The 17,829-nt window shown below is 38.6% G+C and overlaps 1 protein-coding gene across 1 annotated transcript in view; it reads left to right on the forward strand.

The window, feature by feature from the left end:
* The window catches only part of RP1 (RP1 axonemal microtubule associated), a 183,816-nt gene extending 166,361 nt beyond the window's left edge, over nucleotides 1-17,455 (forward strand). Inside the window, exons 7-8 of the mRNA XM_082432986.1 lie at nucleotides 4,535-4,613; nucleotides 17,351-17,455. Coding sequence (XP_082289112.1) covers nucleotides 4,535-4,613; nucleotides 17,351-17,367 — 96 coding nt within the window. The 3' untranslated portion in view covers nucleotides 17,368-17,455. The remainder of the gene's footprint in view (nucleotides 1-4,534; nucleotides 4,614-17,350) is intronic.
* Nucleotides 17,456-17,829: the final 374 nt, after the last annotated feature.

Raw genomic sequence — 17,829 nt, forward strand, 5'->3', positions numbered from 1 at the left:
GTGATAATTGATATAATTGGATTAGTATCTACTGTATTTGCTACTGTTTTCTTTTTGTTGCTCTGATTCTTTATTCCTATTTTTATCTTTTACTCTTTTTCTGTCTTCTGTGGCTTCAAGTGAGCATTCAATTGAGAAAATCATTCTATTTCTCTCCTTTTTTAGCATATCACTTATACTTTTTTCTTTAACTTTACTTAGTGGTTGCCCTAGAGTTTGCCAATATACACTTACAACTGATCCAAGCCCACTTTCAAATTACACTAAATGTCTTCATGAGTAATGTGAATACCTTATAACAAAATAATCTATTCTTTTCCTCTTATCCCTTGTATCATTGCTATAATTCATTTCTCTTATATATAAACAAATGTTATGTATACATACATGTAGATAATTGTGGTATTATTCCCCAATTCTCCTGCTACTGTTTACTTTTCAGAGCCTTCATGTAGCTGCTCCACGCATTCTGTCAAGATTTTACGGCTGTATTTGGTGAGAGAGGCTGAGGGGAGTGTGTTACCCTGTCTTACCCGGACCCGGAGCTTTTGATTAGATATGTGTAAATTTTCTGTCACATCAGTAATGCTTGGCATGTAAAGCTTAATTTTCTTTTGGTGTCAGTGACAGTATATGAAGTGCACGTGGCAACAGGTGAGCTTTGGAATGCTGGAACAGTAGCAAATGGCTACATTTCTATCTGTGGGGAAAAAGGAGATACAGGATCCAGACAACTATTTCAATCAAAGAGCTCCTTCAATTTTTTTTTTTTTTTAGTTGTGGCGCACGGGCTTAGCTGCTCTGTGGCATGTGGGATCTTCCCGGACCAGGGCTCAAACCTATGTCTCCTGCATTGGCAGGCGGATTCTTAACCACTGCGCTAACAGGGAAGTACCCCTTCAATTTTTTAAGAGGACAAGTAAGTGACCAAAAAGTCCTTTGTCTGATTTTTAAAAATTTGTAGTAAAAAAATAAAATAAAATTTGCTGTCTTAACTACAGTTCATCATTGAACAACCCAGGGGTTAGGGGCGCTGACCCTCCACACAGTCAAAAATCCACGTATAACTTACAGTCGGCCCTCCTTATCCAGGGTTCCACATCCGAAGATTTGACCAACTGTGGGTTGTGTAGTACTATAGTATTTAGTATTGAAAAAGATCTATGCATAAGTGCACCCATGCAGTTCAAGCCCATGTTGTTCAAGGGTCAACTGTATTTCTAAGTGCACAGTTCAGTAGTGCTAAGGATATTTACCTTGCTGTGCAACAGACCTCCAGAAATTTTTCACCTTGCAAAACTGAAGCTCTGCACTCATCGAATAACAGCTCCTCGTTCCCCTTTCCCCCATCCCTTAGTAACAACGATTCTACTTGCTGTCTCTCTGAATTTGAATATATAATCAGAATCATACAATGATTGTCTTTTTGTGAACTAGCTTATTTCACTTAGCATAATGTCCTCAAGGTTCATTCATGTTGTAGAATCTAACAAGATTTCCTTCCTTTATAAGTCTGAATAATATTCCATTGTATGTATACACCACATTTTCTTTATTCATTCATCCACTGATGGACATTTTGGTTATTTCAAACTTTTTTGTTTTTTTACTTTTTAATTTTTTTTGGCCACACCAGCACGTCTTGCAGGCTCTTAGTACCCTGCCCAGGGATTGAACCCGGACCCACAGCAGTGGAAGCGCAGAGTCCTAACCACTGGACTGCCAGGGAAGTCCCTCAAACTTTTGACTATTGTGAGTAATGCAGTGGGTGTCCTCTGCATACCACTGAATTGGTATCCTCAGTTCAATTCTTTTGGATATATACTTAGCAGCAGGAATACTGGATCATATGGAAGTTCTATTTTTAATTTTTTTAAGGAAACAGTATACCGTTTTCCATAGCGATTGCACTATTTTACAATCCCACCAACAATGCACAAGGGTTCAAGTTTCTTCACATCCTTGGCGACACTTGTTATTTTCTGGTTTTTGACAGTAACCATCCTAATGGGTGTGAGGTGATATCTCATTGTAGTTTTGATTTGCATTTCTCTAATGTTAAATTAGGTTGACATCGTTTCATATGCTTGTTGGTCACTTGTATATCATCTTTGTAGAAATGTTTATTCAAGTCTTTTGCTATTTTAAAATCAAGTTATTTATTTGTTGTTGAGTTGAAGGAGTTCTTTGTATATTCTGGATATTAATCTCTTGTTACATATATGATTTGCAAATATTTTCTCCAACTCATATAGCTTTGTGTTGCTATTTATTATCCTTTTTATTTTTTTTCAACTTGAAGGACTCCCTATGGCATTTCTTGTAAGGCAGTCTACTGGAAATGAACTCCCTCAGCTTTTGTTTTATCTGGGAAAGTCTTAATTTCACCTTCATTTTTGAAGGACAGTTTCATCTGATATAGAATTCTTAGTTGACAGGTTTTTCTTCCAGCAGTTTGAATATATTATCCCATTGCCTTCTAGCCTGCATGATTTCTGCTCAGGAATCCACTCATAAACTTATAGGAGCTCACTGGCAGATGATGAGTCACTTTTCTCTTGCTGCTTTCAAGATTCTCTCTTTGTCTTTGACTTTTGACAATTCGATTATAATGTGTCTTGGTTTGGGTCTCTTTAGGTTTATCTTAGTTCAGGTTCATTGATCTTGAATTTGTATGTCCATAAAAGCTCTTTGCCCCTTTCTCTCTCTCTCTTCTCCTTCTGTGACTCCTACAATGCATATACTATTCCGTTTGAGGGTATTCCAAAAGTCCCTTAGGTTCTCTTCACTTTTCTTCATTTTGTTTCTTTTTCTTCCCATTTTGATGGAGTCCCCTCTTCATTATGCATTGGACTGGGTGCTGCAGCTCTTATCTGGTGTTCAGAATTTTCACAGAAGTATTCTAGTCCATACACTGTGCTTAAAATGGTGTCTCCATGAGGAATGAGGGCTTGCTTCTCCTTAGTCCACCATCTTGCTGAAGTCATTCCCAATTGTCTGATTTTTACACCTACTTTTATATTGTTAAATGAGGATTACTATATACAGTTGACCCTGAGCAACACAGGAGGTTAGGGACGCTGACCCCCACGCAGTTGAAAATCTGCATATTACTTTACAGTTGACCCTCCACATCCGTGGTTCCGCATCCCTGGATCCAACCAACTGCGCTGATCGTGTAGTGCTGTGGTGCGTGTTTATGGAAAAAAATTCATGTATGAGTGGACCCGTGAAGTCTAAACCTGTGCTGTTCATGGGTTGACCGTATAACCACTTTCATTGTCAAATTTAGAAACTGAATATGTTATTTTTTTTACTATTACTAATATTAATATGTAAGTAATATTTAATTTTTTTTAACTGAGTAAATTATAGAGGGCCCATTGTATTGTAGTTATCTCAGCTTTCTGTGATAATCTGAATAATGTTAAATATGTCAGCATATTTTCATTACGTTTCCTCTTTTTTTCTTAGCATTCTCTACATCAATCATCATAAATATTGTAACTCATGATTTTCTTTGCTAGTATTTTCTATTATTGCATAGGATGTCCTCCTTTTCTAGCAGATCTCTTTCATGATAAAGAGATGGCAGTGTTATCCATTAACCTTTATCAGGCATTGACTGTATTCTTTGTAAATAAATGCTAATGGATTTATCTGTTATTTATATTTTTTATAGTCCACTTATGCAGAGGCAGAGTGATTGCAAAGGAAGGTAGTATGATTACATATCAGAGGAACTGAGCTCTAATACTGGTTCTGTGCCTCACTGTTCTTTATCTGTAGAGTGGATATGTTTTTTTCTCACTGAGTGACTTTTAAGGATAAAATATCGCTATGTGTGAAAATATTTCAAAACATATAAGACACTGAAATGCAAAGCTTATTTTTTGTTTTTGAATTATTTTTCAACCGCTATGCTACATCATGTATTTTCTTGCATTTTAACCTGTATCATTATCGTAGGTTTTATCAAAAGAACTCTGGCTCCTCACTTTTACCCATATTCTGAATACACAAACCATTGGAGCACAAACATGAACAGTTTTGATTGTAGCAGTGCATGGGGACATTGTTCCAGATAAATGTTATAAATTTTCAATAATTTTTGCATCAATATTCTAAAATTACTTTAGAAATGTTATTTTTGCAAATGACCCATAAACATTGCTAAAAAATTCCATTCAGGACAGATAAGAGTTTGTTGAATTCAAATGAGTGGAAACATTTAGTATACTTTATAATTATTACATTTATATTATCATTATTTGAAAACATTTTTGTAGAGAGTCCTCGAATTTATGCTTTTATAATGAAAAACAGGCAAGAAGGAAGAATTAGAAAACTTGTTATTATGTTCTATAAATTAATATTATTGTTTTACCTTTACTTTCTTAATTTAGACAGATTTGTGTATTTACTGAATGAACCTAATCCCTTTCACAATGAATTTTTGCTGTATCTTAATTTATACTCATTAGAAATCAGACTCACAGTCTGGATCTAACTATACTTTTTTGATTTGTTACAGATTGACACCTTCTCCCTAGAAGCCATGCACCTTGAGAATTTGTACAAGATTGTCATAGGCCACGATGGGCTTGGACCAGGTAAGAGTCTTCCATAGGTAGATATTCAAGGTCTGATTCTGCTCTGTTCATGTGAAGCCCTGTGCAAACCTAGAAAATAATTGTGGAAAACTCGTAATGAACTGATCTCTAAGTATTGACTATCTGAAATTAGAATATTGTCCCAAATATTCTTTAGATTTTAAGTGGATGTATTGTTTTTCAAAATTATGTAGGCTTTTTCAAGTGGATGCTCTGCCTAGAAAGCTAGAAAGAATGATGCATAAGAACTGGGGGAATTGGGGATTTATACGCTGTGGCACGTGGCAGTGTTCCAGAACGCTGCTGGTGGACATAGCGGCAGTGTCCTCCGACGGTGACAGTCCGTTAAGTGCTAATGATGGTGCCAGCAGTGGCACCTTCCGGAGACTGTCCTGGCGGCCTTGCTGTGTTTTCTGCTGCCATTTTGTTCATGCTTCTATCTCAGTTTTCCCATCATTTTTGTGAGATGACCAGTATTTTCATTTTCTGCTACTGTATAAGATTGCCATAAGATAAACAAAATCCTTTAACGAAAGTGCATATACCACAAAAAGGATAAAAAAAAAACCCAAAACATGAAACAAGACAATAAGCTCTTTTACTTAAAAGTGTCAACATATACCTTTCAAAATGTTAAGAACAAAGTTCTCATACCAATTTATAGTGGACATGTGTTTAAATAATGAGGAAATTAGCCAGTTGGCAAAGCTGGTTCAAAGGAGGTTACACAAAACTGAAAAATATATACTTATAACCAGTGAAAACAAAAAGAATGATAAATAAGATTGATAAATTAAATTAAAGATATGGCTAATGTCCTAAGATAATAAAAACATAACTTTGAGGTTATTTTCTCTCTTGGGCAAAATTCATTTATATTTTGACCAGACCCAAGTCTTTTGCATCTTATTTTTCTGTCAGTTGACAACTAATTTTACAGAGTTTGGGCTCCGATCCACAGTAAATACTAAGGTAATATTCCATTTCTGCAGGGAGTCAGGCAGGCTTGTAGGACAGTGAATGCTCTGGTACAACAATAAAAGGTTGTGTTAATGTGCCCAACTAACACTTATATGGCAACTAATTCAATTTTGTAAATATATTTGGTGGACCTGCTATGTATCAAGTGCTGTACTGAGTATTTTCTGTGGTAAATATGGAAATAATTTTCTGTTGTTTATAAGCTACCCAGTCTGTGGTATTTTGTTATAACAGCCCAAGCAGATGAAGACAGTATTTTAATTTGACAGATAAATTTCTCATTTTGCCCTACCCCAAATATCCAAATAAAATTGAATTTATGTTACTTCTGAGGATATTCACTGTTGGTGGCACAATGTGAGTATCCCATGGAGTCTGCATTCTCCAGAAGAACAGCTGTAGACCAGCAGCACTGCTACACGCATGTGCAGGTATTCAAAGGTAAATGTGTACAAAGTGAATCAAGAAGTATAGTAAAGGACTAATGTATAACAACTAAGGAGGGCTCATGCCAGGAAACTGAAGGATAGTTCAGTATTAGGAAATCTATTAATAAAATACATCACCTCAGAAGGTTGAAGCAGAAAAATTATTCGTAAGCAGTCAAATAATACCATTATTAAAAATTCTTTGAAAATCTGGAACAGAAAAAATACTTTAAAATTATTTAACTCAAGATGACCACTTAATAAACAATGAAATCCATTAAAATTAGAAATACAATACGGGTTTTTCTCATTATGAGAATAGTCATTCTTTGGAAAGCATTTGTATATATATTTTTTTAAAGTTATAATTTTGGAAAGAAGAACATGAATTTATTGCTTACAGGTGATAGAAATGTCTAGTAAAATGCAAAGAAGATCAACTGAAAAATGGATGAATGAAGAGAATTTATAAAGCGATTAGAATTTAAATCAATATACAATAACTGGAGGCTGTTTTTCTTACATTGAAAATATGAGATATAAAAGATCTTATTCAGAGTAGCAGCAAAAAATTATAAAATATATAATAATTAACATCAACAATAAGAAATACATGCCCATCTGAATTATTAGACTGGCTTTGTCTGAAAGTCATATTGAGAAGTAACAGGAAGTTCTAGCCAAGAAAGTTTGGTTTATAGATTCTATCCCTCTTTCAGATTAAGTGAACCTATTTGTTCTTTAACGATTTATTTACCAATGATCTCAGCTAGCTGTAGATCCAGTCGTTGTTTGCAGTATTCCAACAGCACTGTTTTCTTGTTTTGATTTGTTTTGTGTTTTGGTGAGAGAGGTGAAGATTTTGTGCTTACATATATTTACATATATAGTTTAGGCCCCAGCTGCCTGTGTCTGTGGTGTATTGGCAGTTATAAAACTACAGAATTTTGTTTAACCAAATTGCACCCAGGTCTGTCCATTTGTTTGGGCAAAAACAATCTGCTGCAAGATTTATTTTTACATAAGATAAGCTCTCAGACTATGATGGAGAGAATCTCCTGCAATGGTTTCTTTACAGGAAGACTATCAGTCTCACTCTGGGCACCAAGCTAGGCCTCTATCTATTAATTCAGGACTCCATGTATGTGTGTGTGTATATATACATTCATTTTTTCTCTCTTCACATAGGTACTACATCGTCTTATTAGTGTTGTTCCAAGGCTTTTGGTTGCTATTGTAAATAACCCCTTTTTCCATAATAAAGCTAACATATATACAAATATATAGAAATCTGTAGTTTTTATATGTTTTGTTCATTCAGTATTTATTAAGTGCCTATTATATGTCAGGCACTGGTCTAGATATATATTTATCTTGAATCGTACCACTTTACTCCACTCTAATTAATTTAAAGAGTTTTTTCAGATTTTACAAATATAATAAATTTATCTACTACTTCCCAATAGTTATATCTATTGATTTGGTTTTAAGCACTTTTCCACTGGCAAGAACATCCTTAAGAAAGTGAAATAATGTTGGTAATATTGGCATTCTCATTTTGTGATTAATTTTAATGGGATGTTTTTATTGTTTTTTAAGAGTTGGGTATTTGAAAAGGTGTCAATAAATAATACCATTTTCTTCCGCTCCTGTGTACAGAATCATTTAAGAGATAAGATACAGAACACAGACGAATAGAAATCAAAATCTCAGCTTTATTACTGATGGAATCAAGTGGGGGTACTGGCTCTGTTTGTGAGCCCACAGGACTTGCTAACCGTCCCCTGAATGAGACAAGCTTACCTCCCCAGATGTAGGCAGTGTTGGGCAACCACAGGCTCCCCCAGGGGGGCTGCGCTCACCAGTGACAGAGAACGCTAGAGAAAGGGCCTTCGTGAGGGCGGCTCCCCTGGGATAGAAAGGACACAGCTGGAATACTTAGCTCCGTTCAGTCACCAGCCTAAGGGCTGCACCCTCTTCTCTGGTCTCAGTGGGAGGGAGTGTTGAGCATCGCATGGGGAAAGGAGGGTCCCCCTTATGTTGCTGGTGATGTGGTTAGTGATTTTTACATACTTGTCCCGTACAGTGGTAAGAGAGTAATCTATTTCTAATTTTACTAAGAACCCTATTAAGATGATTGCAAAATGAATGTGAAGACATTTCTCTTTGGCATCTACTGGATTCAATACGTTTTTTCATGTTGGGCTTAGAGTTATGTTACTTGAATAAACACATTTTCTTAAAACTAAATAATATTTCCATTCTTATATTAAACTCTTTACTCATGGTGAATAGCTCCTTAACTCTATAATTTAAATAAGATTTCTAATTTTTTTTGTTTTTCAACAAGTTTTGAACACTTACCTTTTTTTTTTTAATTGAAAGATAGTTGACATACAATGTTATGTTAGTTTCAGGTGTACTACGTAATGATTTGACATTTGCAAACATTATGAAATGATCACCATGAGAAGTCTAGCAAGCATCTGTCCCCACACAAAGTTATTACAATATTATTGACCATACTCCTTATGCTACATTACAAGGCTGACAAGGATATAGTTACATTACATTCTTGTAACTTAATTATTATATAACTGGAGGTTTGTACCACTTAATTTCCTTCACCTATTTTGCCTCCCCCTCTACTCCCTCCCTCTGGTAGCCACCCATTTGTTCTCTGTATCTATGAGTCTGTTTTTATTTTGTTTTGTTTTTTAGATTTAACATGTAAGTGAGATCAGGCAGTATTCGTATTTGTATTTGGGGATCTAATTTAGTGATCTTATCTAAAGAATATTTTTGAGCGCCTACTGTGTCCAGCATTGTTCTGAGAGCTGGTATATAGCTATACACAGAGTAGACAAAAATTCATGCCCCCAAGAAGCTTACATTTCAAGATAAAATGGCATGTAAAGGTATACTGAAAGCTAAAAACCATCAAATATATGATGACATAATCTTTATCATCATAATCATGCAAACTAGTCACCAATGCCCAAATAATATATATTTAATTTTATAATGCATCCATTTATTTTACCTCAAGTCTCTGCGACTTATAGAACGGAAATGGGTTTTTACACTAGGATAATCTATCTTTCTGGGAACAGTTCCTTTGAGTGTTATTTGGGGTGGGGTGGTCTCAGGGGCTTACTGACCAGCATGGGAAGAAGGCATTAGAGATTTTCCATGGAAATTCCACCAAATTGCCAAGCAGCATGTAGATTATTAAGGGTTACTGGCATTCTACCTTTTGACTAATTAAAAACATTTAGCTGAGAGATATTATAGAATGTATTATTAGTAGGTTTCAATGTATAATTGAATAGGAAGAAAAGCTTTAAAAGCAAGAATTACTTGCTAATACTTAAAACGTTTTATAGGTCTCTTTGATGTTATTTTCAACAAAGGAAATGTATGCATTTTCCAAAGTCATGAAATGAGGCATCTTTCTCTGGCTCTTGACAATGGCTCTGTCACTGGAATGGTACGTAGAAATTTTTCTTTCTGCTGTTTGTCAATCGTATTGTATCCATATATAATATAATTTTGCATAAGGCACTTTTGTAAGATTATCAGTTTATATTTTCCTTTGGTTTTTACTTTCACTTTTTTCATTGTTCTGTTTTGCCTCACTAATTTTTGAGAGACTGATACGTAAATGGTCCTAAATTTCAGCAATTAGAATTTCGAAGAGAAAAAGTAGACCACGTCTCTGATAACATTCAAAATTTTAATGAACCTCCTAAGAGAGACAATCTGACTTCTCAGAGGCCCCTTGGGGGACCACATTATTAAGGAGAAAAACAATAATTTCACATAACTATGCTTTGTTAGTCTAGGTTTGAAACGGAGCTTTTAATATATAAGGCTTTTAAAAATGTCTTTAAAAAATACATGCATATTATTTATTTTGAAAAATGAGAAGGCATAGGGTAGCATGCGCTGTTCTAAGTGCTTAATGTGTGTTACAACATCAGCCTTTGTATCTGCCCTTTGGGAGAGTGCATTGCTATCCCTTCCTGACAGGAGGAGCCTGCCTGTGGAAGGACTAGCTGCCCAAGGTCTCAGCTCGTAAGTGCGGAAGCAGGATGAGCCCAGGCCATCTGACTTCAGCTTTCATTCTACGGCTTTCTCGTATGATGTTACATAATCTTCACAGTGCTCTTTTACTCATGCATGTTTGTTAACTTAAGGATAATAATAATTACTGAAAAAGAAAACCCATGTAATTTGTAAGGCTGAAATTAAGGCTAAGTGATTAATCAGTCACATTGCCTTCATGAAAACTTTTCTTTGCTCTGGACTCAGAAAGTTACCCCCTACTGTATTTTGTAGCACATTCTGCTTAGTAAAGGTCCTAGTCAATAAGAGCTTAATAAATATGAATGTAGTGGATATGGGATCTACCCAATTGAATTAAGAGTTCAAAAAATGTTCTGTTACTTTATTTTTCTAAAATCAAATTAAATCTACCTCTAAGCCCCTATCCCGCTAGGTTGGAGAGAGATTCCATCTTATTTATTACGAGGTTCATCTTGTTGCACGCAAGATTTCACCTGGTACGGGGTCTCAGAATAGCTGGTGACGGCTCCCTTAGCTCCAGTCCACAGCTTTTCTACTTCGGCAACTTTCCTAGAACCAGTCTTGTTGGCAGCTTGCCGGGTGAGGGACTGGGTCTGGAATCGTGTCCTCTCAGCCTGTCCTGTGCCTTAACCAGCATGAGGAGCCCCACCCCTTCCCCGATGGGCTTCTCAGCATGAGAAGCTAGGTTCAGGCTTCCCTGTGCACTTTGGAACTGAGGCCGGCAACCATGTGTTGGTGTTTTAAACTCAAGTATCACTTCTTAAAGATTTTTAATAACTTGAAAAACGCAGAGGCATCTATTCTGTTTGCTTTGGGACAGAGCCAAAATGGAGAACCCGGTGAGGTCTGATGGTCATGGTTTGATTGCATGGAATTTGATATTTAGAGCATTAAAGTAGGCGTTCAGTCCATTGCAGAGTGCAGTGCAGAGACGCCCCAGGCCTTTTGCAAATGAGCATGCCACGTCTCAACTGCATGTGATTTGTCCCAAATGGGACAAATGTCCCAAATGGCTGGGGCCATTCCTCTGAGGGGGCACCTGTGTGTGAAGCAGGAGCTGAACAGAGAACACCCTTGTCTCAAAGGGCAGACGGGAAAGGACAGGTCTGCATGAGTCAGAACCCGGCCTTTAACCGCGAGCTCAGTCCGTGCCGCTCCTGCGAGTACAGCTGAGAGGCAGAGCAAGGAGCAGCGGAGCCCGGGGGCTATTAGCACGGGGAGGTAGCACGGATGCCGGTGTTATCGGGACCCGGTTCCTTCTGCTGGGGTCCAGCCCACACCCCACAACACCAGGAGTGGGCCCTGGCCCCCCGGGCTCTCGCAGGCCGGAGCAGCCCGAGTGCTAGGGCGAAGTGGCGGATCAGACCGCAGCTGCTGACCCTCTAGAATGGAAGTGTTTCAGTACTTACAGAACGAGTGGCTCTCCTGACATGTGCAGTTCGCTATCGGTGCCCACACACGGGGAGGTGGCTGCGATCCTTGAGGACGGCACAGGAAATCTTGTCACTTCTTTTTTTTAAAACATCGGTAAAAATCTTCAGCTTAAAGTAAGGTTTTAGAGGTCTCCCTGGCTTATGACGTACTTGAAGGTCAGTTACTTTTGTCCATCTGCCTCCTAAAATCGGAGACTCAAACATTCTATACAGGTCTCTAGCTTTTCGGTATTTCTGTTAAAAATTCAAAGCCTGTATTATGGTTTTCTCAGGGTTTAGAAAAATTGCATTGGAAAGTTATCACTAAAAGATCTGAAATTTTAAAGAGCCTTTCCAGGAAGCCAGAGCCTCCTGAGTACTCTGTAAATCACAGGAAAATGTGCCATAATTCTGGCCAAAGGTGAATTTCCTGATTTTGTAAGAAGATGAGCAAGGAGAGCTAGGAGAGGAGATGGACTCATAGGCTTGGGTGTCTGTTGCCTGGAAAAGGCTGAGCTAGCTTTCTCGTATTTGTATGATACCCTTAACCCCTGAATAATTAGACAAGCAAACAGTAGTAGCGTGTCTTTACCTAAAACTGACCCATGAAAATGATCTAAGGACTCCTTTAGTGTCATTAACAGATTGGCCAGGACTGAAGCATTTCTAGTCTAAATTTAACGCTTTTACCCACCAGGCACAGCCCAGATTGGCCCCTTGGTGTGGCCATGGGACATCGAGGGCAGCGAGGGCTCCCCCTGTGGGTCCCGTGTGGCCGCCTGTTTGGTGCATATGGACCCGCGTCATGGCTGGAGGACTCTCCACCTCCTCATGGCGTCCACCCTTTAAACGACATTGATGTTTCACCTTTACGTTGGTGTTATTAGAAAGAAGACCACAGGCCCCAAACAGAGTCGCTTACGCTAGACCATGTCGCCAAACTGGGACTTAATACCTCACCTAACTGAAGTTTTACCCTCCTCCAGAAATGTAGTCTTAACTGGTCGGTCAGGAATTTTCTGGAATTACCTCCGCTCCAATGAGGTAATCTGTCACGTGGGCCCTCTCCATCCCCAAAGGAAGACGAGGTAACCCACCTAATAAGACCCTTTTGTCCCCAAAGGGAGATGACTTAATCCGAAATCATCTTTTTATTTGTTTGTTTATGACTCCCTTGTCTCGCCTTTAAAAACCTCTCCCTCTCTGCAGCCCTCTGAGGCTCCCCTCTACTTGCTACCTGGGAGGCTGCCTGGGTCATGAATCATTCAGTAAAGCCAATTAGATCTTTAAGATTTACTCAGTAGATTTTTTGTTATTTAACAGCACTTTCGTGGAGAAGGTTCTGCACGGAACTCTCATCATATGTATTTTCCTTCTGCCACTTCCATCATAGTGTTTTCTTTATATTATAACTTGTTTAGTGACTCATTGATATGGTTGTCTAAAATTCTCCACCTGAAATTTTGGTAGTGATACAGACCAGGGTTCTTGGCCTCTGTAATCAATAGAAATTGACTAGAGGCCAAACAAGAGGTTCAGGCAAGGCTTTACTGGGACCCCTGCAGCCGCAGGAGGGAGTGAGAACAAGTAACAGGTTCCCTTGCTTGCTCCCTGAGGGGGGGCAAGCTTGTTTCTTACATGGGGTGAGGGGAGGGGTGTGTCCAGGGGTCAGGCTGGAGGGGTGGCTTAGGTGTTTTGCCCACCGCTTAGGGGGTGTTGTGTGTAGGGGGCATGCACAGGACCCTGCTTTTGCTCCCAACACCCTGCTTTTGCTCCTGGCTCTTCAGATTTGGCAGTTGGGGTTTTGGGGTCTTTTTGTATCTTTTGTCCAGAATTTGCCCCAACTGTGCATGCACGCGGTTATTTTTAGTCCCATATAGTTTCTTTGTATTTTTGTTCCTTGAGGAGAGGTGTGTCCAGGTGCAAGCATTTCAGCACTGCAGCAAAGGGTCCCAGGTTCCAACCTGTCTCAGTAGCAGGTCTTTTTAGTCAAAATGCATGTGCTTTTTTGCTCTTAGGATATAGTACAGATGCATAACAACAGGCATATTATTGTTCACTTTCACTGTATCTGACCAGAAATCCCTGGGCTGGACTGACTTTACTTTTGAAAATAGAATGGTAACAATTATCTTAATTACCCTCATTTGCATAGAGCCTGTGATAAGGCTTGCTTACGATCTCCAAAGGAATTGAAGATGCAGCCCATGTTACTATAACTTAAATACCGAACAGTGCCTGGGTCCTGGTAGCAACTCAACAAATGCTGATTGTATAAATTGAATTGAATAAAAGCACTAATATTTCCAATGTGTCTGCCATTGTATATTTCTTATAGGCAAACACATTTATGTTTAACCAAGCAATGCTGATCCTATAACAAACGTTTCTATTTCTGTTTCCGTAGAATTGTTATGCTGTAGGAATAAGTCACTTTAACAGACTCGGGTGGAGTAGGGATTCAAGTTAGCATGAATGCAAACAGCGTGCGTTCACTAGCAACAACTGTAAGGTTGTTAATTTAAAGGAGAAAAACAAGCCTCAAAACAGCATGGGTGGAACTTGTCACTACACATGAATACAAAGGGAAAAAAGGTGTAGGATTTGTAGGAAAGACAAGCTGAAGGGTGACCAGTATATCAAAGACAGTGCACACGCAGATACACCCTACACTGGTAGGATCCTTGTTTGTGGGCGAGGGTCTAGTTTGCAGAAACTAGGAATGATTCTCTCATCTCAGACCTATCTAATTTTGCCTCTTCACTCAAAATATATTTCTACACATGCAAGTAACTAAAAAGTTAAAGACTATTCATATTTTGACCAAGTTGCTTATGAAACATATAGATGGGCTAGGTATACACAGTGCTGGACCAGTGGGTTGAAAAGTGTAAAATTCAGTGAAAGACATACTTAGTTTCATGCAAATAATGATAAACCATGTTCTTAGTGGGTCTATGTCTCTGTCAATGAAAAAAATTAATCAGTAGTCAATATAAGAAAGAAATAGAAAATAGAAAATACAGTCCGAGCCAAACTGCGGACTGTAGCCCGGGAGACGGCCTCTTGGAGAGCTCTGAGAACTGTTCCAAAGAGGTAAGTGGGGGAGGTCAGTGTGTGTGTGATTTTGGAGGAGGGGGTACGTGCAGTCAAGCATGAACCCCAGCAGAAGTTTGCTGCTAGTCACAAGGAAGAGACATCTTAGTTAATGGTTTTAGTGCTCTTCGAAGTATGGGAAGATGCAAACATCCAGGTTCATAAAACATTTCTGCTGAAAATATCTAACCATCTGAAGGGCTGTTCTGCAGTTTTCCCAGAGCACAGAGTGCCTCATCCTGATCTTCGCCCTGAACTCCTTTCAGGATGTACTGTAGGTCAGTGGCTGCAGTGGCTAATGCCTTGATTCTTGTAGAACTGGATGGTGGGCAACATTCTTTATTTTACAATCCCCTCCCTTTCGGTCTTAATTTTGACCCAGGTTTGGAAGGCATTTAGTGGTTAATTTGTCCCACGGTGCTGGGAACGCTCATTCCCAGGTCAGGTGAGGATTTCGTCGATAAGCCAATCAGTGCTGTTCCTGGATTAGGCCCTGTTAACAGTAACCAAAGGCCTCTCGGCTGCCTGTCCTACTAGTCTGCTATGGTCCGGGAAATGCTTTCCTCTCATTGCTTCCTCCCATAGCTAGACTTAACACGGTTACAATCATTGATCTTATAGAACTATGTATTTGGTTAATTGTTTCAAGTTGCCTAGTCGTCGTTAATTTTGTCTGAGGCTTAGTCACACATTTGGTAATGCAAGAACCAATAATCTCGTAAAATAGGCAAGTAATGTAGCTAATAACATTAATATGGTCATAAGTAAGTATTTAAGCTAAGAACTTAGGTGCAGCCCAGGATCTCCCCAGGTCCTCTGACCGGTCAGTTCTGCACTAATCGCTCTCTTGAAGGGAAATGGTATATTGGCATTTTACATAAAGTTCACCAAAGATGTCTGCACGTACAAAGTGAGTGGTGGGTCATCGTGACCCCTTATAGGATTGAGAAAGAAATGTTATCTTCTAAAGACTTACAAGGCTAGCTCCAGAAGGAGAAAAATTGATCTTTATGGTTGAGCAGGTATTTCTGCCATTGGGGAGGTCTGGTTGATGCATAATGAAGATGCATAACACACACTAGAAGGGAAAGAGAAAGCCAAAGGGCAGAGAAAAAGTTTTATGTTTAAATTTTTCTTGTCTTGCCTTAAAATGTGAATTTTTATTTCATCACCTCTGGAGTGTGAGCTTCACAAGCGCTTCTCAGTTCTGGGATGGCTAGAGGGGGCTGGAGCTGGATAATTCCCTTCCCCTAGTTCAGCTGGGCTCTGATAAAACCTAAAAAGATTAGGCTCGGGGTAACTAGTTTTTCCTATGGGCAGTCCTTGTTAAGAAGAACAGAGTGAAGCCCTGAAGTAGTGGTTAAACCTGAGTGTTCTTACGCTGGGTGTGATAAAGAGTTGAGGAAAGAAGTGAGAGGACAAAGAAGGGTATGAGCTAAATGTGGTGAACTGGGGAATGAGCACCATCTGTCCATCAAAGTCCCTCTGCCTTTGGAGACAGGATGCTCTGGGAGGACACCGCTCACACGAGGGTCTTATGACCTGCTTCGTGGGAAGGTCAGGAAACCCTTCCTGCACCTGCCAGCTTGAAATATTCAATACACCAAGGTGCCATATTTTTGGGTAGTGTGTCCTAAACCCGATCACCTGGAATGGTGAATTTTACAGGGAATAATCCCATTTTTCATTGTCAAAAGGAGAGGAAAAGACATTACATGAAGAAATTATGAGATTAGAAATTAGCAAAACAGAGAACTTTTTTTAGAGCTAACAAAACATTTATTGGTTTCTTCCTTATTCTCCTGAGTTTAGTGCCTTTTCTCTCCCCAAACCTAAGGAATTCACCTTTATCATGCTGGCCTTACATATTATATTATTATTTGTATATGGGGTTGTGTCCTCTGCTTGGCCATGGACAAATCAAAGCCAGAGTTTTATTATATCCATAACAAGAACAAAAGGTAGAAGTTGCTTAATTTATATTTATATTATAAGAGAGAGACGGACAACAGACATTTGGTTCTTAGCTACAAGAAACTCACATTGGAGGGCAGAGATCAGAATGCAGTTATTTTTTACAAATAAAATAATAGATGCTATTGGAAATTTTAATTCATTCTCACAGAACTTATTTTCTAGAACTCTTAAATCTTATAAGAAAACTTTTTAAAGCAAAAGGTGAAAAAAGTGAAATGTTTTCTAATATTAGATTATAAATGCCGTGAAAGTGAGGTGATTTTGGTGATCTGAAGGGCGTGTAGATCACTCCCATAATTTATAATCATCTAATTCTTGAATGCTTTGCTCTACAGTCTTTGAGTAATTTGTGTGAACTCTGTTTACTGGTGAAAATTGGTTTATGTTTAAATGTAAATGGACTTGTAAGAATTGCCCTCTTTTTCATCAATATTTTAGAGTGTTTTCCAAAAGGGAAATCTCACATTTCAGCATCCCCTATTCACTTACAGAGATGGGCAGCTCTGGAGGGAATCAGCACACACTGCACTCAGCTTACATCAAGCTCCTCTGAGATTCGGAGCCCTTTGTCCTCTTTCTCAGCTAATCACATGGTCCCTGTTTCTGGATCTTATGGAACAGAGTGAAGCATCTTCTAGATTTGTCATGAGGACTTGAAAATGAAGCAAAATTATATTCTTGTGAAATGACTGGTTTTAAATTCTGTCCTTCAGTGTTTGCTCATATTTATGAAATAATGTTCTATTGATTGTAGGGTACAGGAGACACTGACTGTCATTTTAAAATTAAGAAGAACTTGGAAAATGCATGTATAAGCCTGGAATCTGCGAAGAGCCCAGGGTTGTTTGTTGGACTTCGGGCAGATAGACAGGCAAAACCAGTTGCGTATACCGAGAACGGGAACGTTTTCTTCTATCCGCAAGTCATCAAATGTACGTTTACCCTGAAATACTTCCGTTTTGGTGTGCTTTGCGATGGTTTGTGTACAGTGTCTGATAATCTTATCATATTTTCCTATTTGTTATTCTAGAAACAGTGAAAAACACCATAATGAAGACCCTTACCTCAAATTCTCAGATATTTAGAGAGTTTTTGCTATATTAAGCTCCTTTATAGTTTTTTAAATTGAGTGTGTGCATTTTTAAAAATTGGGTGTGTGTATGTGCGTGTGCACTTGTGTTTTGTTATTTAAGGATGTCTCCGTATACACTGAGAGGAGATGGGGCTGTTAGA

Source organism: Balaenoptera physalus (assembly GCF_965194825.1).
Source record: "Balaenoptera physalus genome assembly, chromosome: 17".
NCBI classification, from domain to species: Eukaryota; Metazoa; Chordata; class Mammalia; order Artiodactyla; family Balaenopteridae; genus Balaenoptera; species Balaenoptera physalus.